The sequence below is a fragment of the Sylvia atricapilla genome, chromosome 11 (assembly GCF_009819655.1).
Source record: "Sylvia atricapilla isolate bSylAtr1 chromosome 11, bSylAtr1.pri, whole genome shotgun sequence".
NCBI classification, from domain to species: Eukaryota; Metazoa; Chordata; class Aves; order Passeriformes; family Sylviidae; genus Sylvia; species Sylvia atricapilla.
In genome coordinates, this window is record NC_089150.1 from 4,382,301 (window position 1) to 4,400,848 (window position 18,548).

The 18,548-nt window shown below is 43.0% G+C and overlaps 1 protein-coding gene across 8 annotated transcripts in view; it reads left to right on the forward strand.

The window, feature by feature from the left end:
* FOXP1 (forkhead box P1) overlaps positions 1-18,548 on the forward strand; it is a 391,357-nt gene that overhangs the window by 318,695 nt on the left and 54,114 nt on the right. For all 8 annotated transcript variants that reach the window (XM_066327180.1, XM_066327184.1, XM_066327183.1 and 5 more), the window contains 2 exons: positions 3,335-3,494; positions 9,583-9,787. In XM_066327180.1, the coding sequence (XP_066183277.1) occupies positions 3,335-3,494; positions 9,583-9,787 (365 nt within the window). The remainder of the gene's footprint in view (positions 1-3,334; positions 3,495-9,582; positions 9,788-18,548) is intronic.

Here is an 18,548-nt window from a genome sequence, read left to right on the forward strand (position 1 = left end):
AGGGCAGATAAAGAAATTTGAAGGGGAAAGTTACACAGCAGAATGAACGATAAAAGTTAACTCTTCTAAATTGCTGTTGTCAGACAGGAGAGCATCTCAGACACAAAGATGAGGGCTTGGAGCTTAAAGAAAAAAAATACTTTGTGTTAAAAAAGACAAGAAGGGAAGTTAGACAATGTGATGGCATTTCAATATCTAACACACTGATTTACTGTGGTCACACTTCTAATATTACACTAGCGAAAGCAACAATAAGAAAGGACTCCTTCCTGTTTCAAGAAGAGCATTTTAACACGATAGCTGGAAAGAGAACAAGGACTTCACTCTCTTCAGCTTATTCTGGGGGTTTGGGAGGGAGTATTTTTGCTGATGGTTTTAGTGGAGGTCCGTTCCAACAATGCATTTCACCCCACAGGTTTGTTCAGCCCAGCTTAAGGAGGTTATTCTTCCTAAATTAGCATGGAAGAGGTGGTCTTGTATTATTTTATTTCTTCCCCCCCTCCCTCTGGCTCTGAAAACTGACAAGGCAGTGCCGTGGCAGGGGCCGGCGACTGCCGTGCTAACGAGGGCTGAGCGTGTACCTTGACAGATGGAACAAGCGTATTCATGTACGGCATCCCCCAAGTCATTTTGTGAGTGCCTTGTCCTATTGTGCTGTCCTGAAAGAGGGAAAACACAACAAACCTCCCCAGCCCTGCTGGTGAAAGGGACCCGAGCCCCGAGCAGAGCAACAGACGGGCCCCAGCCGAGGCTCCTGGGGTGATTTTTCTTTACTCAAGGGCTGCACGCAGCGCCCGACAGCGAGGGGGCAGAGGTGCTGGGGGGGATCTCAGCCCTGTTCCCGCTCTCCCCTGGAATATTCGGGGCTCCCCAGAGGCAGGGGGGCGCTGGGGGTCCCACGCAGCCGCGGCGCTGGACGGAGCGCGCGTTTCCCGAGCAGGGCCGTTTGTCCTCCGGCGCTGCCACGGTTTATGTTAGGCAGTAGGGAGTAACCTAAGAAAGGAAAACAGACCTTTGACAGAAGCTTTAGGGAGGGGATCAAAAATGCAAGTTTTATCAGGATATTTCAGCATTTTAACACTGACTACTGACCTGACAACAGGACTGCACCGAGACCTTTTTTGTATGCATTCAATTGTGAGAAGTAAACAAACTGCCTTGTATCCTGTGTTTGGTAACTGGGTGGGGAGCGCAGTTTGGCAACGTGTCTTGCTTTTAAATTCTTTCTTGGACAATGGGCCTTGTATACTTTTATATCCTGGCTTTTCAAAGTAGAGTGTGTTCAAGAGCTTTTCTTAGGATAGCTGAGAAGACAACCAAATGGGCATCAGTCAATTCAATAAAGGGTTTTTTTTAAAAAAAAAACAACCCATGTGCTAACTTTGCACTCTTATTGCAAATAGGTAAAACACAGCTTACTATGCCTAGTACTAATAATACAAATATATTAATATAAATGCAGTAAGTATATATATATATTAAAATTAATATTTATGGAGGCAAACATTACTTTAGCTCAGTACAACTGTTCCTGGGGCCTGCATGCATATGGTGCTGTTGCAAATAGTTGCAACAAATGGATGTGTCAGAGCAAGCTGTTGCAAAGAAATGTAAACTCTCCGAATTTCAGAATATCCAAACACCTATTTGTTTAGATGTGTTCCTGAAGTCCAAGGTTTTCTTTGGAAGTAAGATAAATTGAGTTTATAAATAAGATGAACAGAATGGCTGACTCTCAGAGTTGTGGGTACAGTCAGTTTAGTATTAGGATTGATGGGGCACGGTTGTATGAGAAGGTGTGGGTCAAACCCACAGTTGGTGTCTGTCAGTCCTGCTCCAGCAGCTCTGGTGGGACTTTTTCCCTGTATAACAGCAGTAGGGAATGAGGACAGTGATCCTCTGGCTTGGTGTCCAGGAAGAGCAACAGAAAACTCAGGATCTGGCTGGGGTGGGTTTGTGAAAGAATGGAGTTTGGTAAGAGTTAATTTTCTTTCCCTAATTGTTAGCCATAATGTGTATAAGACCTCCACCTTGATATGATTCCTAGCAGATTAGGGATATTAGATAATTTCCTTCTATTTATTGTACTACTGCACTGTATTATCTTTCTATCACTCAGATAATTACTAAGGAAATCTACATTAATTTTTTTTGGCTAGCACAAGGAACTGCTAAACACTGGCATGATGTATTGATGTTTTACACAACAAAAGTTTTCCTCCTGTCATTGTACAATAAATAAAAAGATATTTATCAAAATGCAAAGCCTTTCATGGATTTTAAAGAACAAAGCAAATAAAATACAAGATGAGCATGGAAGCAAAACCTAGAGGCTTCCTTAACTGAACAAAATTAAGGACTCTGAAGCCTCGAGTACTGTACATATTAAACACTCACATTCAAGTAAGATGTTGTTTGCTAAATTATGAATGTGTGTAATTAAAATCTAGTGGCTGTTTCTATGAAAGATTTACAATGTTATTTCATCGTTTGTCATGGCTAATTAACAATATTAGATGAAGTTTTTCTTCTTCAAAGGTCTGATTTTTTCTCATTTATTTATGTCAGAAGTGATAAACAGAGTAGTTAAAAGCTTCTCCTGGTACAGTAGTGAGAAAAGCAACATGTTCTTTTACACCTCAAAGGTTCAAGGTTCACATCCCTGTGGAGTAAAGCAACTCCATCTTCTTTCTAGTGAGAATAATTAAAAATTTCAAAGTGCAGAAGTAGCAGCCTTAAATACAGCACAGAATAATTCCAGTGTAACAGAAAGTATTGTGGGGCTTGATGGATGAAGAAGAGAGAGTGAGTATAAAATACCATAAATTAAGCCAGTCGAATTGCCTTAATAGTTGAGACAACCCTTGAATGAGCAAACAGAGCACAGTGCAGGGTTTCTTGTTACATCTAAGTGTGATGTGATCGTGGGGTGTGATTCTCATGTTCTTTGCCTCAAAGAATTACCCAGGATTTTCATCAGTGTTTGCCACCACTGAAACACAGCCACATCTGGGGTGAAACATGAACACATGGACCAAGAAATGCTGTATGCATTTGTAATTGGGATGGCAGCAAGGATTTAGGTTGGGGGAAAATTAACCACTGGAAGTGGGAATCTGCAGCCCTGTGTTAATTAGCTCCAGCATCTAAACATATCTTGGGGTCTTTCCCGGGGGTGGTGGGCTCACTGGCTTGGCCTTTATAGCCAATGACTGCTATCAGAAGTTGAAGCAAGTTGAGACAAAGAGCCCTGTAAACCCTCTGCTTTGCTCTTGAATTAACAAGTGTGCATTTTCATTTTGTTTTTCTTTTTTTGTTTTGTTTTGTTTTCCAGCCCCAGCAGCAGCAAGTGGCCACGCAGCAGTTGGCCTTTCAGCAGCAGCTCTTACAGATGCAGCAGTTGCAGCAGCAGCACCTCCTGTCTCTGCAGCGTCAGGGGCTGCTGACGATCCAGCCCGGGCAGCCTACTCTGCCTTTGCAACCCCTTGCACAAGGTAGGTGAGGGGTTTGGGTGGCAGAGCCAGGGCAGTGTGCACGCTCACAGAATTACCACGTAGGGGAGGGAGAGAAGGAGCTCACAGGCTCATAAAATAATAAGCACAGAAAGATGCTGACAGGCAGGGTGGGCATTGCAAAGGTATTTTTTTTGAGAAGGGCGTTGCTACAATCCTGGGCTGCCCTGACTGGCAGGGTGCAGAGGGCTTGGAGTTCACAGGCAGTTTGCACAGCTGTAGCTGGTCTGGCGGACTCAGAGCTGCTGGTTGTGCTCATTTGGGCTTGGAATCCTTCACAGGAGGAGCCTTTATTGATTCCTGGTGCTGGCTTCATGGCTAAGGGTGTGTGAGAGCAGCTTTTCCTTTCCCAGATGTGCTGATTGGGCCTTGCTGCTCCCAGCCTGGCCAGGAGCTGGCACAGAGCAGCTCTGACCCACGGGCTGGGGAGCTCTGTGTGCCCTTGGCTGTGGCTGCCAGGGAGAGGGGACACGGCTGCTCTCCACTGCCTTCGTGTCACTGCTTCGTGCTTCTGTTCCTTCCTCCACGCTGAGGCAAATTGGGATTAACTCCATTTAATTCTAATGGTGTTATTGACAATTAGATCCTCCTACGTCTTTATTCAGTCCTGCACTCTGCAAGAAGTGAATTCTGAATTTCTGCTTTGCTGAAATCCTAATTTACTTTATTTTTTTAAGACATTGATACACTGAAAGCACTACTTAAATCCACAATACTTTTGACAGTGATTATAACCTAGGAGGTTTATTCTCTCTTTTCTTTTTTGGCTTAAATTTATTATTTTACTTTTTAAACTGGGTTTGTCTGCAAGCCATGGGACAGTTTAACAGACTTGTCTGAGCTCTGGCTGCTGTGGTTAAAGCAGACTGTTTGGAGTTGGCATTGGCTCAGGCATGCCATGGCATCAACCATGATGCTGGTATTTCTGAATAATCCTGCCCTCTCTTTCCCTTGCCCCATAATAAATTTGAACATTCACCTTTATAGCTTGAGTCAGCCCAGGTTGAATGATTTGGGATCTTGAAAGCAGCTTTAGGGCTGTTCCTAGTTTCTAAATCATACAATGAATTTACATTCAGCTCTGTTCACTTAAATGGAGGGGACAAGACGAAGTCACTTCTGTTCTTCACCCTCCTTTCTTTCTGTGTACATAGCAGCAAAAAAGGAGAGTGAGGTGGCTGGTGAATATTAACTTATATGGATAAACAGAGGCCAGAATGGGGAGTAGAGTCAGCCTTGCTGTGTGGCTGACGTACTTTATTTAGGCTTATTTTTGCCAGACCCAGGAAGGTATTTGAGCCCTTAACTCCTGTGTTGAGAGGCCAGGCTTTTGGGGGCCTGACCCCTGACTCAGTTCAACTTCCCAGCATCCCAAAACTGGCTGCCTGGTGTAGAGCAGCACTGTGCAGAGTTGGAGGCTGATCCATGGGAAGGTGGTGCCCAGCTGGCAGCTGCAGGGCCAGGCTTGGGGCAGTACCTGATCAGTCACCATCAATGCAGAATGATGAGGAGAAGGTGTGAAATGAGTCCAGGAAAAAAGGGCACGTAGATGAAATGCCATTTATGCTTGCAAGATGTTGTAACGTGGATTAATTATGCCTCAGATTTACTGTCTGAAGCATCCCAGGCTGTTCCCACACACCCACCGGACTCAAGCTTCAGCCCTGCTAATTTTTCCCACAGCTCCTATACCATTAAGTTGGCTCAGTAAGGTTCATTGTATAGTCCATCAGTTAAGCTGTCCAAAGGAGGGCAATTGGGCAGTGACAAGACACGCTCATGTGTAATGCGAAAGAAATGAATGTGGTGATGCATGAAGTGTAATCTGTGCGGTAACACATCGGAGACACCAGTAGGTAATTCAGCCGTCGTGGCATTGATTGATATGGTTAGCAGGGAAGTGTAACTATTAGTCCTCACCCAGGAGCGTATTTAAAACCTGAGGGGTGCTGACTTGCACGCCAGAGAGAAACAAACATAAGCAGAGAGGGCTGGTTCTGGCAGGGAAATGAGCTGCGAGCGTTGGGGGCAGCAGGAGCCGGCAGGAAGGAGGGATTTGAGGCTTGAGGCAGGTTGCAATCCAGCACGATATTTTATTCCTTTTTATCAGAGAGACGATGGCTTAAAACTGATGTCATTATGAGGTTTAAATCAACTTTCTGCTTGCTTGAACATGGTCACCTGGGTATGGAGGTACAAGGACACAAAGAGGTTGAGCAACTCTGTTTGTCTTTGAGCCGGTGATACCTGGGGTTGGGAAATTGAGTTCCATGAGCAGTAATCTGTCAACTGTCCCCACAACATACATTTTTTAAACCTGTTCCTACATTTTCTTTCATAATCAAGAGGACTAGTTGTCCTGAAAAATGCAATGAAGAGCCAGGGCTATAGTTTAAAATAATTGGTAATGGACATTTCTTATTTAAAAAAAAAATTACATCTCTCATGCCCTTTTGTTTCCAGAACAGTTTGCAAGACTGAGACAAATACTGCATATGTGTGTATAAAAGAAATAAAATCATCCCTCTAGTAAATGTAGCTGTGAATTCAGTTAAAAGCATTTTGCTTTTATTCTTAAGTATCTAGAATAGTAATAAATGTTTCCAAGGAGCGAATGCTCCTTTTTAAGTGACATTTTCCTTATGTTTTCAGAACTAATAGATTGTTTAAATCTGTATTTTAGTTTCATTTTAGTTTTTAGTGCTCGCCTATTGTCTTAAACAAAATAGCACATCCTTTAGTGTTATATTTGTGTAATCTTTGCTGCTTAGTATTTAGACACTTCCATAATCTAGCTTTTACATCTGTACATAGCAGCGATTTTAAAATAAACCCCATTTCAGCAGTGTTCTGAGCTGCGAGAGTGAGATCTTTAGTATCTTCAAAATGAAACTGCAAATCACACTTCAGATCACCAGTGAGTGAAAATAATAGGACTGAGACATCCGGGTGCCTGATTGCTCCCGTGGATTTGGCAGTTCCAGGTCTGAATCCCGTTCCCGGTCCGTAGGAAGTCGCAGCGCTCTCGGGTAATTGCAGCGCAGTTCTGGGAATCCAACTTCAAATTTAGCTCTCACTGTTAAAATGAGGCTGTTAAATGGTAAATTACGTAATTTATTGCGAGTGGTCGTGGATCTATTTGACTTGCTTTTGCCATTTGTTCTATTATTTTATTTAACCATTTTACTGGATGAGTGATGAGCGTACCTTTCAACTGCCCAGTTTGACAGGCTAGTCAGGAATTCTCTCCAGAATTATTCTAAAGGAACTAAATTTAGGGCAGGAGGAGAGAGGCTATTTCTAATTTTATTTTATTAATCAGGTGATGTAATCAATTTTTGGCAAGGGGTTGTGGGCAGACGTGTGACATCACAGTTAGCTCTTGAAATTAATGTCACCCAGCATAAAATTCTTACTATCTTCAGCATTTTCCCACACACAATGGGGTATATTTTATTTTTCTTTCCGTCTGTGGTGTAGTTGTTGCTAGTACTAATGGGAGTAACACTTGTATGGGAAGTTAGACTAAACACTTTGACTTTTAGAGGCATAAATATCATGTGTATGTCTTTTTTAATGGCGGAAACACTTTCAGGCTTTTCCTTGGGAGGAAGCATTGGTAGATCCAGAAGTGACCGGGAGGAGAGGAAAGTGAAGAACAGGGAAAGGAGAGTGGATGATAGCCTGTGTCTAATTAAAAACCTGCAGAAATCCAGATTAAAAAAAAAAAAAAAAAAAGACCAGTTATTCTTTCCCTCTTTGCTTATTCTGGAAAATAAAAATAGGTGTCGGCTCATATGGTCTCATATCAATATGTTATCATCAACAGACAAGTCTATTCACTATTGTTTCAACTGAGTAAACAGTGTGTAAGGGTCAGCCCTGCTCACAGGTAATTGTTAGTGCGCAGACAGTCCTGTCAAGCGTGTTAGCTAAAAATACATCCCACACTGTCACTTTGCAAGGTGTTTGAAAATAATAGCCCCCACACAGCAAAACAGGACACAGGCTTGTGTACTGACCTTTTTCTTTGTTTAATTTGCTCAGAGGTTTAATTCCAGGGGACAAGTAATAATTGAATATGTCTAATAACTAAATGCTCATTTGGGACAAAATCCATCAAAATATAATTGGCATTTGGGGCTGATGAAAGGAAAATGACGTGGCTTTAGAGAAACGGATGTGTCCTAAGAATATCTGATCACTTAATGTATAAATTGAAGCCTCTTCCCTAATATATATTAATTGCAGATACTTAAGGATTTCAGCAATTTTTTGTAGTGAACCGTTACCGGAGACCAACTGTTTTTGTTAATGCTACTCTGGGAAAGGCGGGGAAGGTTATTGGTCTGTCGTGCCATAATTTACTCCTCTTTGATATGCAAACGATCCACGGTGAATATAAAAAAATCCTATCAGACTCATTTCACAGTTCTTAACCACTTAGATTCTCTGGAGTCTATCGCCTCATTAGACCAGTGCTCTCCAAAGCTAGCATAATTAAAATCTTTAACAGTTTAGCAAAGTAAAGATGTTTGGCTGATCACGTTGAGATGATTATCTATCCATTGTATTCTAAATGACAAAAATAAATTAAATTTAGACCTTGGCATTTTTTATTATGTGTTTCAAATGAATATAATGCATACTGCCTTTTTTTTTTTTTTTAATTTCAGTACCTTAGGTTGGGTGAGGTACATGCCTGTGTGAGCTGCTGCTGTACACTCAGAAAATGGCAGGTTTCCTTAGGATAGCTCCAGAGCTACAACATGGTGAAACAATGAACAGTCACCCAAACGATGAGCTGGAAGCACACTGATGAGAAACCTCTTTAAAAACACACAGACACTGTCTTATTACTATTATTATTATTATTATTTCCCCTGAATATTTGAGTGACGTGTCTCTACTGCTAATTTTTTCCCATGGCCTTCTCTGAAAGAGCACTGAAATTGTCAGTAGTGAGAGAAACTGGACTTGTTGGATCATGTCACAAACATCAGCTTTATCCAAAAGCATGATCTCAGCGTGAGCACATGGTTCACCTTCCATTTGGCCCATTGGAGTTTGCAGTTTTCACTTGCATTTGTTACTGAATGTTGTCTCACTTACCATGGCGTCCACTTTGGCACATTTAAAAAAACACAATTTTTTATTATTATTTTTTTCTTGAAGCTTATTTTCTGTTTTCATTTTACTTTTGAATGGCTCATTAGCATCGATCTAAGAAATGACAGTAATAATAGTGTTACTTGTATAGAAAGTTATACAGTTTTTCGGTAGACACATCCATCAATTAAGTGAGCAGTTCAAGAAACCAAAATTAATGAGAAAGATAGGTGTGTTAATGAAATAATCATAGTATAATCAATTTGACTGTTAAAATTTGAAAAGCATTTCAGGAAGACAATATGAATTCATAATTTACGTCTAAAAGTGATTAATAAAAACTGTATTTAATAACAAAGCTATTTGTCATCATTTAAAACTTAAGCACAAAATTAGTCATGTTGTGGTTCATGTTGTCACAATAATAAAGCTGAGTATTTTTTTCTCCTAAGACCTTCCTTGTTTTTAATAACAGGTTAGAAAGTAGTCACTTTCTTTAAAAAAATAAAGCAAAAAAAATTGTGGAAAAAGACAGAAATTTAATTTCTTAGCTGAACGTAGAGTAGCCAGTGGTCACCTTTGCTGTCAGCCTTGCTGTGGGCATGGGGACAATTTTTGCCCAAGTAGAGACTCTAAAAATAAGCCTTTGGTCAAAAAATTACAAGAAATTATAATATTTAGCACGATGTTTGGTATGGGTGTGGTATTGTGTCTGTCCCTCTGCCCCACAGCCCGGATTTTGCATTCCATGAGTATTGCAGGTGTCACACCAGAGCACAGCAGAATCATGCAGTGCAGTATTAGCATTTAGTTATTAAAAAAAAAAAAAAATACATGCGCAAAAACACACACAGGCAAAACTAACACTAGGCTTTGTTTACTGACTCTTTGATTTAATTACTGTTTGAAGACGGCCGAATTAGCTGTTAATTGATTTAATTATCCAATTTGTTTGTTTCAGGCATGATTCCAACAGAACTGCAGCAGCTCTGGAAGGAAGTGACAAGCTCGCACACAGCGGAGGAGGCAGCCAGCAACAACCACAGCAGCCTGGACCTGTCCACCACCTGCGTCTCCTCCTCCGCGCCCTCCAAGACCTCCTTAATCATCAACCCACACGCCTCAACTAATGGACAGCTATCAGTCCACACTCCTAAACGGGAGAGGTAGGTGCCTGCAGGTTTTCCACCCGGGGCATCCCGGAGCAGCATCCCGGAGCGATGGCGAAACGCTCGGGAGCTGTGGCCAAGTGCCTTGGCCTCGGTTTTGTCCTCCACGTCTTGCTCTGTCTGGTGTTGGCGTGGTTGAATAGAGTCTCCACTGGGCAGAATATGCTCCCTTTGTTCAGATCTTTATGGCTTGTTAATTGGATCAATGTGGGCACAATTAGCTAATTAGAAGTGCATTGGATAAGCGTATTGGGAAGTGCGAAGAAGCTGGGGTTTTTGAGTTTTGCATCATAGTGGTGGTGCTCTTGTTGTGCTTTGGGTTTACAGGCTGGAGGTGGGCAAGAAAATATGTTGGTCAATACAGTCCCCATTTTTCTACCAAATTTTGGGACCCTGTCTCATCTAACATATTTGCCTTTTTATACTCTCTATTACCTGCTTTCACAAGACACGGTAGGCTTGAGTTCACCAAGTTTCTCTAAAACAAAGTGGCTTTTGTTGGGTTTTTTTTTTTTTAAGTGCTGATAAAATTAGCTAACTGGTGTTGTTTGGCTTTTAAAGGTGTGAGTTAATTTATACTTGCTCGGCTTGCATTGTTAAAAGAAATGGCTTAAATCAGGGGTTGTCTGTTGACGTGCTTCTCGGCGCGGGCTCTGCTTTATTCCAGAGGATGCTTTATTGCAGGTTTGTTTCTTTACACCCCCAGATTTCACTGAGGCGTGTCTAACAACGTAACTTTTGCTTCTGGGGAGATAGACAGGCCCAGGCGCCGGGGCCGTGGGTGCCAGCGCCAGCTGCAGCCTCGGCGTCGCTGCCGGAGGAGGAGGAGGAGGAGGAGGAGGAAGGGTCTCGAGGAGTGGGCTCAGTGGGGAGGGCAGTGCTCCTTTGCATTCAGGAGAGTCCCTTTTGCCCATCTAGAAATGTTACAGCAGACGCTAGTGAACGCTGGATTTTATGGAAACTGATGGCTTTGTCTTTCCGTCCTCCTTTCATTCATTAGAAAGAGGATAATGGAATTTTTAAGCCATAGAGTTTGTATTTCTGGTGGTCTGAAAGTAGATTGATAGGGAAGCTATATAAATGCCTCTTCTATCTTTCTGATATTAAGAAAATAGTGCTGCTGGGAATAGATAGATTTTAAAGGAGAGCACACCCACTGTTGGAAGAAGTGCTGTGTGTGTAAGGCATCCTTTATAGACCCATTGCAAAGACGTGTGTGGGAACTTAAGTTAATATGTTTATAATCCATGTAAGTGCCAAGGACGTGGGTTTCGTGAAGACTTACATGGGATACTAAAAACATTTGATGTTTATTAAACAATTATTCCCTTCCTGCTGCATGTAGAACTGAACAAGATGGGTTTATGGCTTTCCAATAAATTTTTTATCTATGTTTTTCTTACCGAGTATATAAAGTAAAAACCTGTGCAGCAAGATGGATCTTCTTTCACTGAATAGAGGGCACATGCTGTGTGCTAATGGCCATCTAAACCAGGAAACAGATTCAGTTCGGTTTGAAATGCAGTGGAAATAACAGGAATCTGCTCTGAAGTGAGAATTTTCTCTGTGTATAGTGTTGAGCAGACCTGGAAATCCATGTGTCTTGAGTCCTGTAATTGTGGCCTGGAGGCAGTTGGGACAAGGTGATCTACAGACAAGGTGATCCGCACGCTTTTATTAGTGAAGTTCCAGATTAATTAGGAAGGCATAAACATGCCATGGCATTGAGATTGTCTTACTTTAGAAGACTAAATCCTCAGAGCTGGAATCAATACCTGTGTTGTTAAGCTTGCCTTATACTTTTCTTGCGTATCTGTTGAATTCTCTGAAATATCAAAATACAAAATAGGAATATTTAGGAGTACAAACACGAGAGCTACAGAGTTTGCTTTGTCCTGCTTCTCTTTGGTACATGGAGGCTTTATGCCATCCATTTGCTGCAGTGATTGAATTACATGTTTATCCATAAGTAGAGCAGGGGACTACAGGCAGTAGAATGGCTCCTGATGCACTTAGGGGTTTTGTTGCAGTCTCATCAGGCACCGTGGTGCCTGCCTGGATTTCATGTGACACAGAAACTCCTCTTGGTGAGATATTTTGCACTGGTTTCCTTTCTGAAAGGATATTTATCTGCAGGCAGGGAGTGCGGGGTGGGGAGTGAGCAGAGAGGGAAGAGTTGCTGTGCTCTGCCATCACATGTATGTTTGAAAGCCCACAGAAGGTGAAATTTTAGTGGGCTTGCAGAAGAGAGCACAGGCACAAGCCGGGCTTTAGTAATTTTTTGACTGCACAGTTTCAGACTAGGAAAAAATCTTGGGTCTGGTGGGAACACGAATTTGCTGTACTTGGCGTGAAATCCATGTGTGTTTTTGTACCCATCTGGTTCAGCATAACAAATCTAAGGAGACTTTTGGAGGCAGTCCCTAGCTCAGGCTCAGGTCAGACAGGGCTCTGGGAAGGGCTCAGTAGGGAGGTATCAGCCCTTCCACCTCCCATCACAGAAGTCACAGCCCGGACTGGCCAGGGCAGGTTTTTGTTTTGTGGATTTCCCCTCATTCCTGCACCTTCTCTGCAACTGGCTGTTAGCTCTGGTCTGATACAACCAAGAGCTATTTATTTAGATTTAGCCAACAATAAAAAGCACATAGTAAAATCTCTAAGTGTCCTAACAGTTAAGCACAGCCACATCATAACGACTGCCCAGCAGCCATAAATAATCATATACAGGTAACATTAACTTTTAGGGTGTGCTGTAAAGCTGTTTTCAACCCCTTTCTCTTGGGCTTTTGAGAAGGAGTGGGCTGCAGGAGGCAGGTTGGTTATGTGGGAGTTACTATCATCACTGTCATCTCTGACACATGTCACTGGGGTAGTTCAGGCTGTGTTTTAGGGGGTTCCTGATCTCACAGGTCAGGTTGGGAGGCTGCTCCAGACCTGCGAGACAGGAGGCACCTGTGTTAGAATCGGCAGGCGAGCAGCAGATCTGCTCTGTATCTTGGGTAAAAACACATTCTGGTTATAAACAAGGGGTTTAAAATAGCAGGAGCAGTAGTCATTGGCTGCCTGGCGTGCCCACGCGTCGCCAGCCCAGGCTGGGGTTCTGCACAGGCTGTGGGGACACAGCTCTGGTGACACTGCCAGGTGACACTGCCCACTGTGGGGCTGCTGTGCTTGGGGCCCAGTGACAGCAAAATTTCTCCTTTATAACTAGAAAGCAAACAGCAGGTGGATGACCAGAGTCACTTGGGACGTCCAAAAAAGCAAAAATACATTCAAAAGCAGAGGGCACCCTCCCTCCTGGGCCAGGGAACACTGTGGTGCTGCACTTGATTTCTGTATGCTCCGTGTGTATGGCTTCTCTGGGAATGAAACAATTCCAGCTATAAATAATGGGTTAATGCTTTCATTCAGTTGAGCTTTAAATGTATATTACATCCATGCTTTTGTCCCGCATTTCGCCCGGTTTCTGTAAGTAGCAGCAGCAGCAGCAGCTCTGGGGTTTGGTGCACAGCAATCTGTTAAGGAGATAAATAATCTGCTTTGGCATGACACTCCTACTCTCCTCTTTAATTTGTCTTACACAAGGAAAATTATAATTAAATCATTCAGGGTAAACCCTTGAGTGTAGAGAAGGAAAAAACACACTTTGGTAAAGATTGCCAATAGAGACCAACTTCCCTGTTGTGCCGTGCAGAGACATTTATCAATATTCAGCACTATTAAAGAGAGAACATTTCGTGTGATTTGTGAGGCGGATGCCAAAGCTCAAATCAAGGCTTGTTAAGATCCTTTCCCCATGCAATCATGGGCATTCAGCATCATTAGAATTCAGCACTGACTGTGTGTTTCATGCTTTGATTTTACTCAGACAATTTAATAATGTTTATTGTGCTGATTATATATATAAATTCACTCAATGCAATAAACATACCTCAGTCATCAGTATCCTAAGGGAAATATTTAGTTATAGATACTTGTATTCATTCAGGATAAAGGAAAGTGAGGCCATCAACCAGCATGCAAACCTCTCATCATCTTATCAGCATTTGGGTTTCTTCAGTAACAAGCAGTTTTTCTCTACACAAGTAAATAAATAAATAACAGGAGCCAGTTAAGTACATCTGCTGTGCTTAGAAATGTCAGGGAAAGTACCCACTTTCCATCTTGTTCCACTGCATCTTATTTGGAAGAAACTTGATTATTTTCTTAAGAAAAGCATCAAAACAAAGTAGGGGGATGCCCAGTCACTTCAGGTGGCTACTAACTGTACATCCCAGTTGACAGGTTTTACATCCTGAAACCTGCATGCTTGGGAATATCCCCCATGTGGGTAGGTTTGGAAAACTAGAGCAGTGCAGAATTCATCACTGCTTTGCAGTGGGCAGAGATTGCTCCAGTCTGCACTTGAACTGGGAGGTCTGGAGGTGCTGTGGAGCTGTTGAACATCTCGTGCTGGTCCTCTCCCCTGGCACCATCCTGCACTGGCTGCAGCAGAGCCAGGATGGTGGAGGCTGTACATAAACAAGTGAGTTAATGCAGGTCCAGACCTGGTAATTTGAGAAGTGCATCTGTTGTTTACCAGAGGTAAGGTGAAGAGTTGCAGTTAAAGGCTTTGTGTCCAAGAGACCTTTCTCCATCTGCCAGCAGTCCCATCTCTTCCCCTCGTTGCCTTTATACCCATTCCAACTATGCTTGAGTCTTGTCCTTCCACAGAAGCAAGCAGTCATCTCATAGGAAAAATCGATGGGATAAACAAGGGGATTTTAAAATTGGTTTTTCTTGCCAGCATGGCAGGAGGACAGAGTTTGGAGAAGGCTCTGAAGGGAAGTGAGGAATGGCGTGGCAGACCATTGATCTGCTGCTTAGGCCTAATGCCTCGTGTTTTACTGTTGTTATCTTCCACGCCAGCTGATCCTCCATCAAAATCCCAAGGCCCTTAGCTGAGGGCATTAGGATTCAGCACAATTAAGAATTACAGACTTGGGTCCATTATTAATGCTCGGGATGAAACAGTTCAGCCCTGCAGTCCATATGCTCCCAGGGCCCGATCTTCTCTTGGCCAGCCTCTCCACTTAGTCTCTGGCATTCATTCTGCACTGGTGCCAGCATCAGATCTGCTCAGCCCTGTCAGCTTCCCTCAGTTGCTCCCTGCAGCTGATTTTAGTTCATTATCCTTCACCATCAGCAGAGTTGTGTTGGATTAGGTTACCTCACATCCATTCTCCCTGAAGAAATAGGTGATCCTGAGACCTTTCCTCCCAAGAATTATTTAGCTGCTCCATGTGCTTAAACCCCATCATGACCCTTGTGCTCTTACCTGTGGTCTGAGCATCTCAGGTGCCTCCATCCCTTGCTGTGGAGCCAGGCTGCAGTGTGAGACTTGAGCCTGGATGCCCAGCTGGATATCTGATAAACCATCCTGCTTTTCCACATGGCTGCTGTCCTTCTCATTGCACCTGGAATGGCTGTGGGGCTGCTTGGGCTCTCAGTGGTGATGACACTGTGACAGCAGGGCACAGGCCTGGCCATCTCCATCTGTTCTGTGCAGGTACAGCCCAAAGTGTCCCAGTGTCTGATCCCTTGGCGTTGGCTCCCCTGCCAAAGAAATGCCACCAGTTACTGAACGGGCTCCCCTCTGAGTCACTCCTCTGTAATCGGCTTTGAAAAAACACCGGCTGTGACTCAGACCTGGGGCTGTTAATCTTCAGTTTTAAGCCTTATCAGGCACTTTTTTATTGTTGGTGCTTTTCAGATGCGGGTGTGGAGCCTCCTGTGCAGTCGCCCGCACCCACCGTCTGCCAGGGTGCTAAATCAGTTGTACAATTCCACTGCTCCTCAGTCTGCCCAGGAGCTCCTTCATCACGCTTCTCAGGGAATTCCTGCACTAAACCAAAAGCAGCTTATTTGACTTGTTTTTCCCTAGGAAAGATGCAAAGTTAACCAGCCTGTGAATGTTTGCTGTGGCCCCTGGCTGGAGGAGGGTGCTGGGTGTGATGCTTGGGGAGCTGCCCCGGCGTCAGGGAGCTCTCTGGTCCTGTGTAATAACCATCAGTTGTACAACTCCAAACACTAAGCTAATGTATCAAAAAGCACTTAAAATAGATTGGGTGAGCCTTGGCAGACGCCTAACAGAACTTTTCCAAATTTTAGCATATGTATTGTTTTATTCCTCCATCTGGCCAACAGATCATTGTTTGATATCTGAGTGCTTTGCATATCTCCTCCCTTTTCTTGCAACTGAGATACTTACACGTGCATTTAATACAGCTTAATGCTATTTTTACATACCAGAGAAATAGCTGATGGCTTTCTGTTAATTGCATGCACTTTGCAGTTAAACTTTTACTAAAACATTCCTGTCTAAATACTTAAAAGTCCAATGAAAATTTGTCCTCCTCTTTTATTAGAGGTGTTTATGTAGTACTCTTAAAAAGGGACCTGGTTTTCGTTTACTGCACTGCAGATTTCTGTTTCTTTTTATTTCCTCCTATGTGCAAGTTGTCCTTCCTCAGAATTTGCTCAGGTCTGATTGTCCTGAAGAGCCGAGCAGGGAGCTGATAAAGAGCTGTGTTATTTTTTTAACATATATAGCACAATCTGAGAACAGTAGCACTCTTGAAAGTGCTGTAGAAGTCGAGGACTTAAGTGACTTTTGTGTGACTATTTTCTGTGCTGTTCAATAAAAATGGAGCAGTTAGTATGACAGCTGTTATATCATGTTATATTGTACTGCTAAGATATTGAGCAGCATTTAAAGTCAAACTCCACTATTAAGCTGTATAAACTTTATCCGTTTCACTGTGGTTTAATGGAAAAAAAATTAGTTTCTCAATAAAATGACATCATTTTTCCCAGGTTGTAATGTTCGCTTTACAACTGTTTTTCTTTAATTCAATTTGTTTTACTTCACTTACTCTTGGCATCTTTTTTTTTTTCTTGCAGTTTGGAGAGGGGGAAATCTCTTTTCATAGAGCAGCTAGGTACTGCTCAAACCTCTTTTCCCTACTTTTCCCTTCTCCTCGCTCCCTCAACATCTTGTGCTAATCTGGAGCTCTATTTTTGTCAGGCAGACACGGTTGTATTTTCAAAGTGGTGAGATGCACATTTAAATTTGGTAATCGGGATTTGTGGCTCTACCTGCTGCACAGTGAGAGTCGGTGGAAGGAGCCCAGGGAGAATTCACATTGCATTGCTTGATGCTGGAGCAACATTTGTGAAATGCCAATGAGGTGTTTTTCTCTATAGCTGGTGGTGGTAAGGTAGGAGGCCTGTAATTTCTTCTGTGTGATCAAGAAAACATATGTGTATTATAAAATAGATTCTTGTCATTAAAAGCATGGTATAAGCCCAGACAGGGAAACTGCTAATATGTGTTGCAGCTTGTCATTTTAGGGCTGCATGAATAAAGAGGAGAGCTATTCCTTTGGGAAACGATCTCGGGAGCTGAGCAACAGATCCGCTAGCCAGCAAATTCTTTTTAACTGTAATTTTCCTTTTTGTGTATACTCAAAAATAACATCGCGATGGGCCCTTAAATACCATTTCATACACAGAGCACAATTTCCACAGCACAGGTGGTGCTAATATAGGACAGTCCCCTAGGCACTTGTCGCCAGGAGTTGTACAGCTTGTTCAGTGTCTGCATCCATATGGCAATCTGTCCCATTCATAGAAAGACATTGTAGCTGTGCCTGTGGGTGCTGTGGTCAATGTAGTGTAAAAAGTAGATTTTAACTCTCGGCAACCTATGTTCTGCTGTTTGTTTTATTGTAGAATCCAATTTATAACGTGGGGGAAGAAAAATCAGCTCAGAGCAAATTCCAGAACAATCTGGCTGGCTGGGGTTTGTGTTTATTCTTGGAGCGCATGGTTAATCAGCAGGTGCACAGCCCTGCGCCCCGCGCGCTCTAATGAACAGTTTACAGGAAGTCTTGCTCGGAAGAAACATTTTCCTTGTTGTTTATACTGTGAATTAACTCAGAAGTTGCAAAGCTGTAAACTATGTTAGCTGGCCATGTATGTCATGCAAGCCTGTTCTGTACTTCTTGTCTTTTTTTTGGCTTGCTTTCCCACTGTTGCAAGGTTTTCCCTGGGTGTGGGATGCTTGGGAAGGATGCTGAGCTTCTCTGTGCTCTGAGAGGGGCAAATCATGGCGAAGAGGCCCTCCCAAAAAGCAGGGTGAAGCTCTAGCGTTGCCCAGCAGTTCAGATCTAAATGCATGAATGTGATTTGTGGCTGCTCTGGTACCTATCAGTCCAATGCCAAGTGTTGTTCTGTTTTACTGGGACTATTTGTTACGCCTTTTAGTAAACACAAACAAATAGACCGCCTAGCACCTGCAGCAGCATATGATATTTACACTACCTGTATGATTCAGCACGCTTCCCTGGGGAAGCAGGCTTGTGTCCTCTCAATTTTAGTGCTTTTTTAAACAGCCTTCTTCCAAGGGGAAAGCGTGCAGCAGGGAGAATGCAATGCTCTAGCTCTAGTTCTCCCGTGGAGTCATTATTTATCTTAATTATAGTTTTATAAACATTTCCCCAAGGGCACTTCGCTGCTGCCGCAGGGGTGTGGGGTGGGCGAAGTCCCCCCCAGCGAGCTGCCAGGCTGTGTGTGATGTGACAGTCACCTTCTGTGCAGGTTTTGTTGTGCCTGTGGGACAGGGGTGAAAAATACTGACGTGAATAATCCCTGTTAATCATATTTGTTGACGTATCGCCGGTTTATATAAGAGTGGAAGACTTGCCTCAACTCTAAA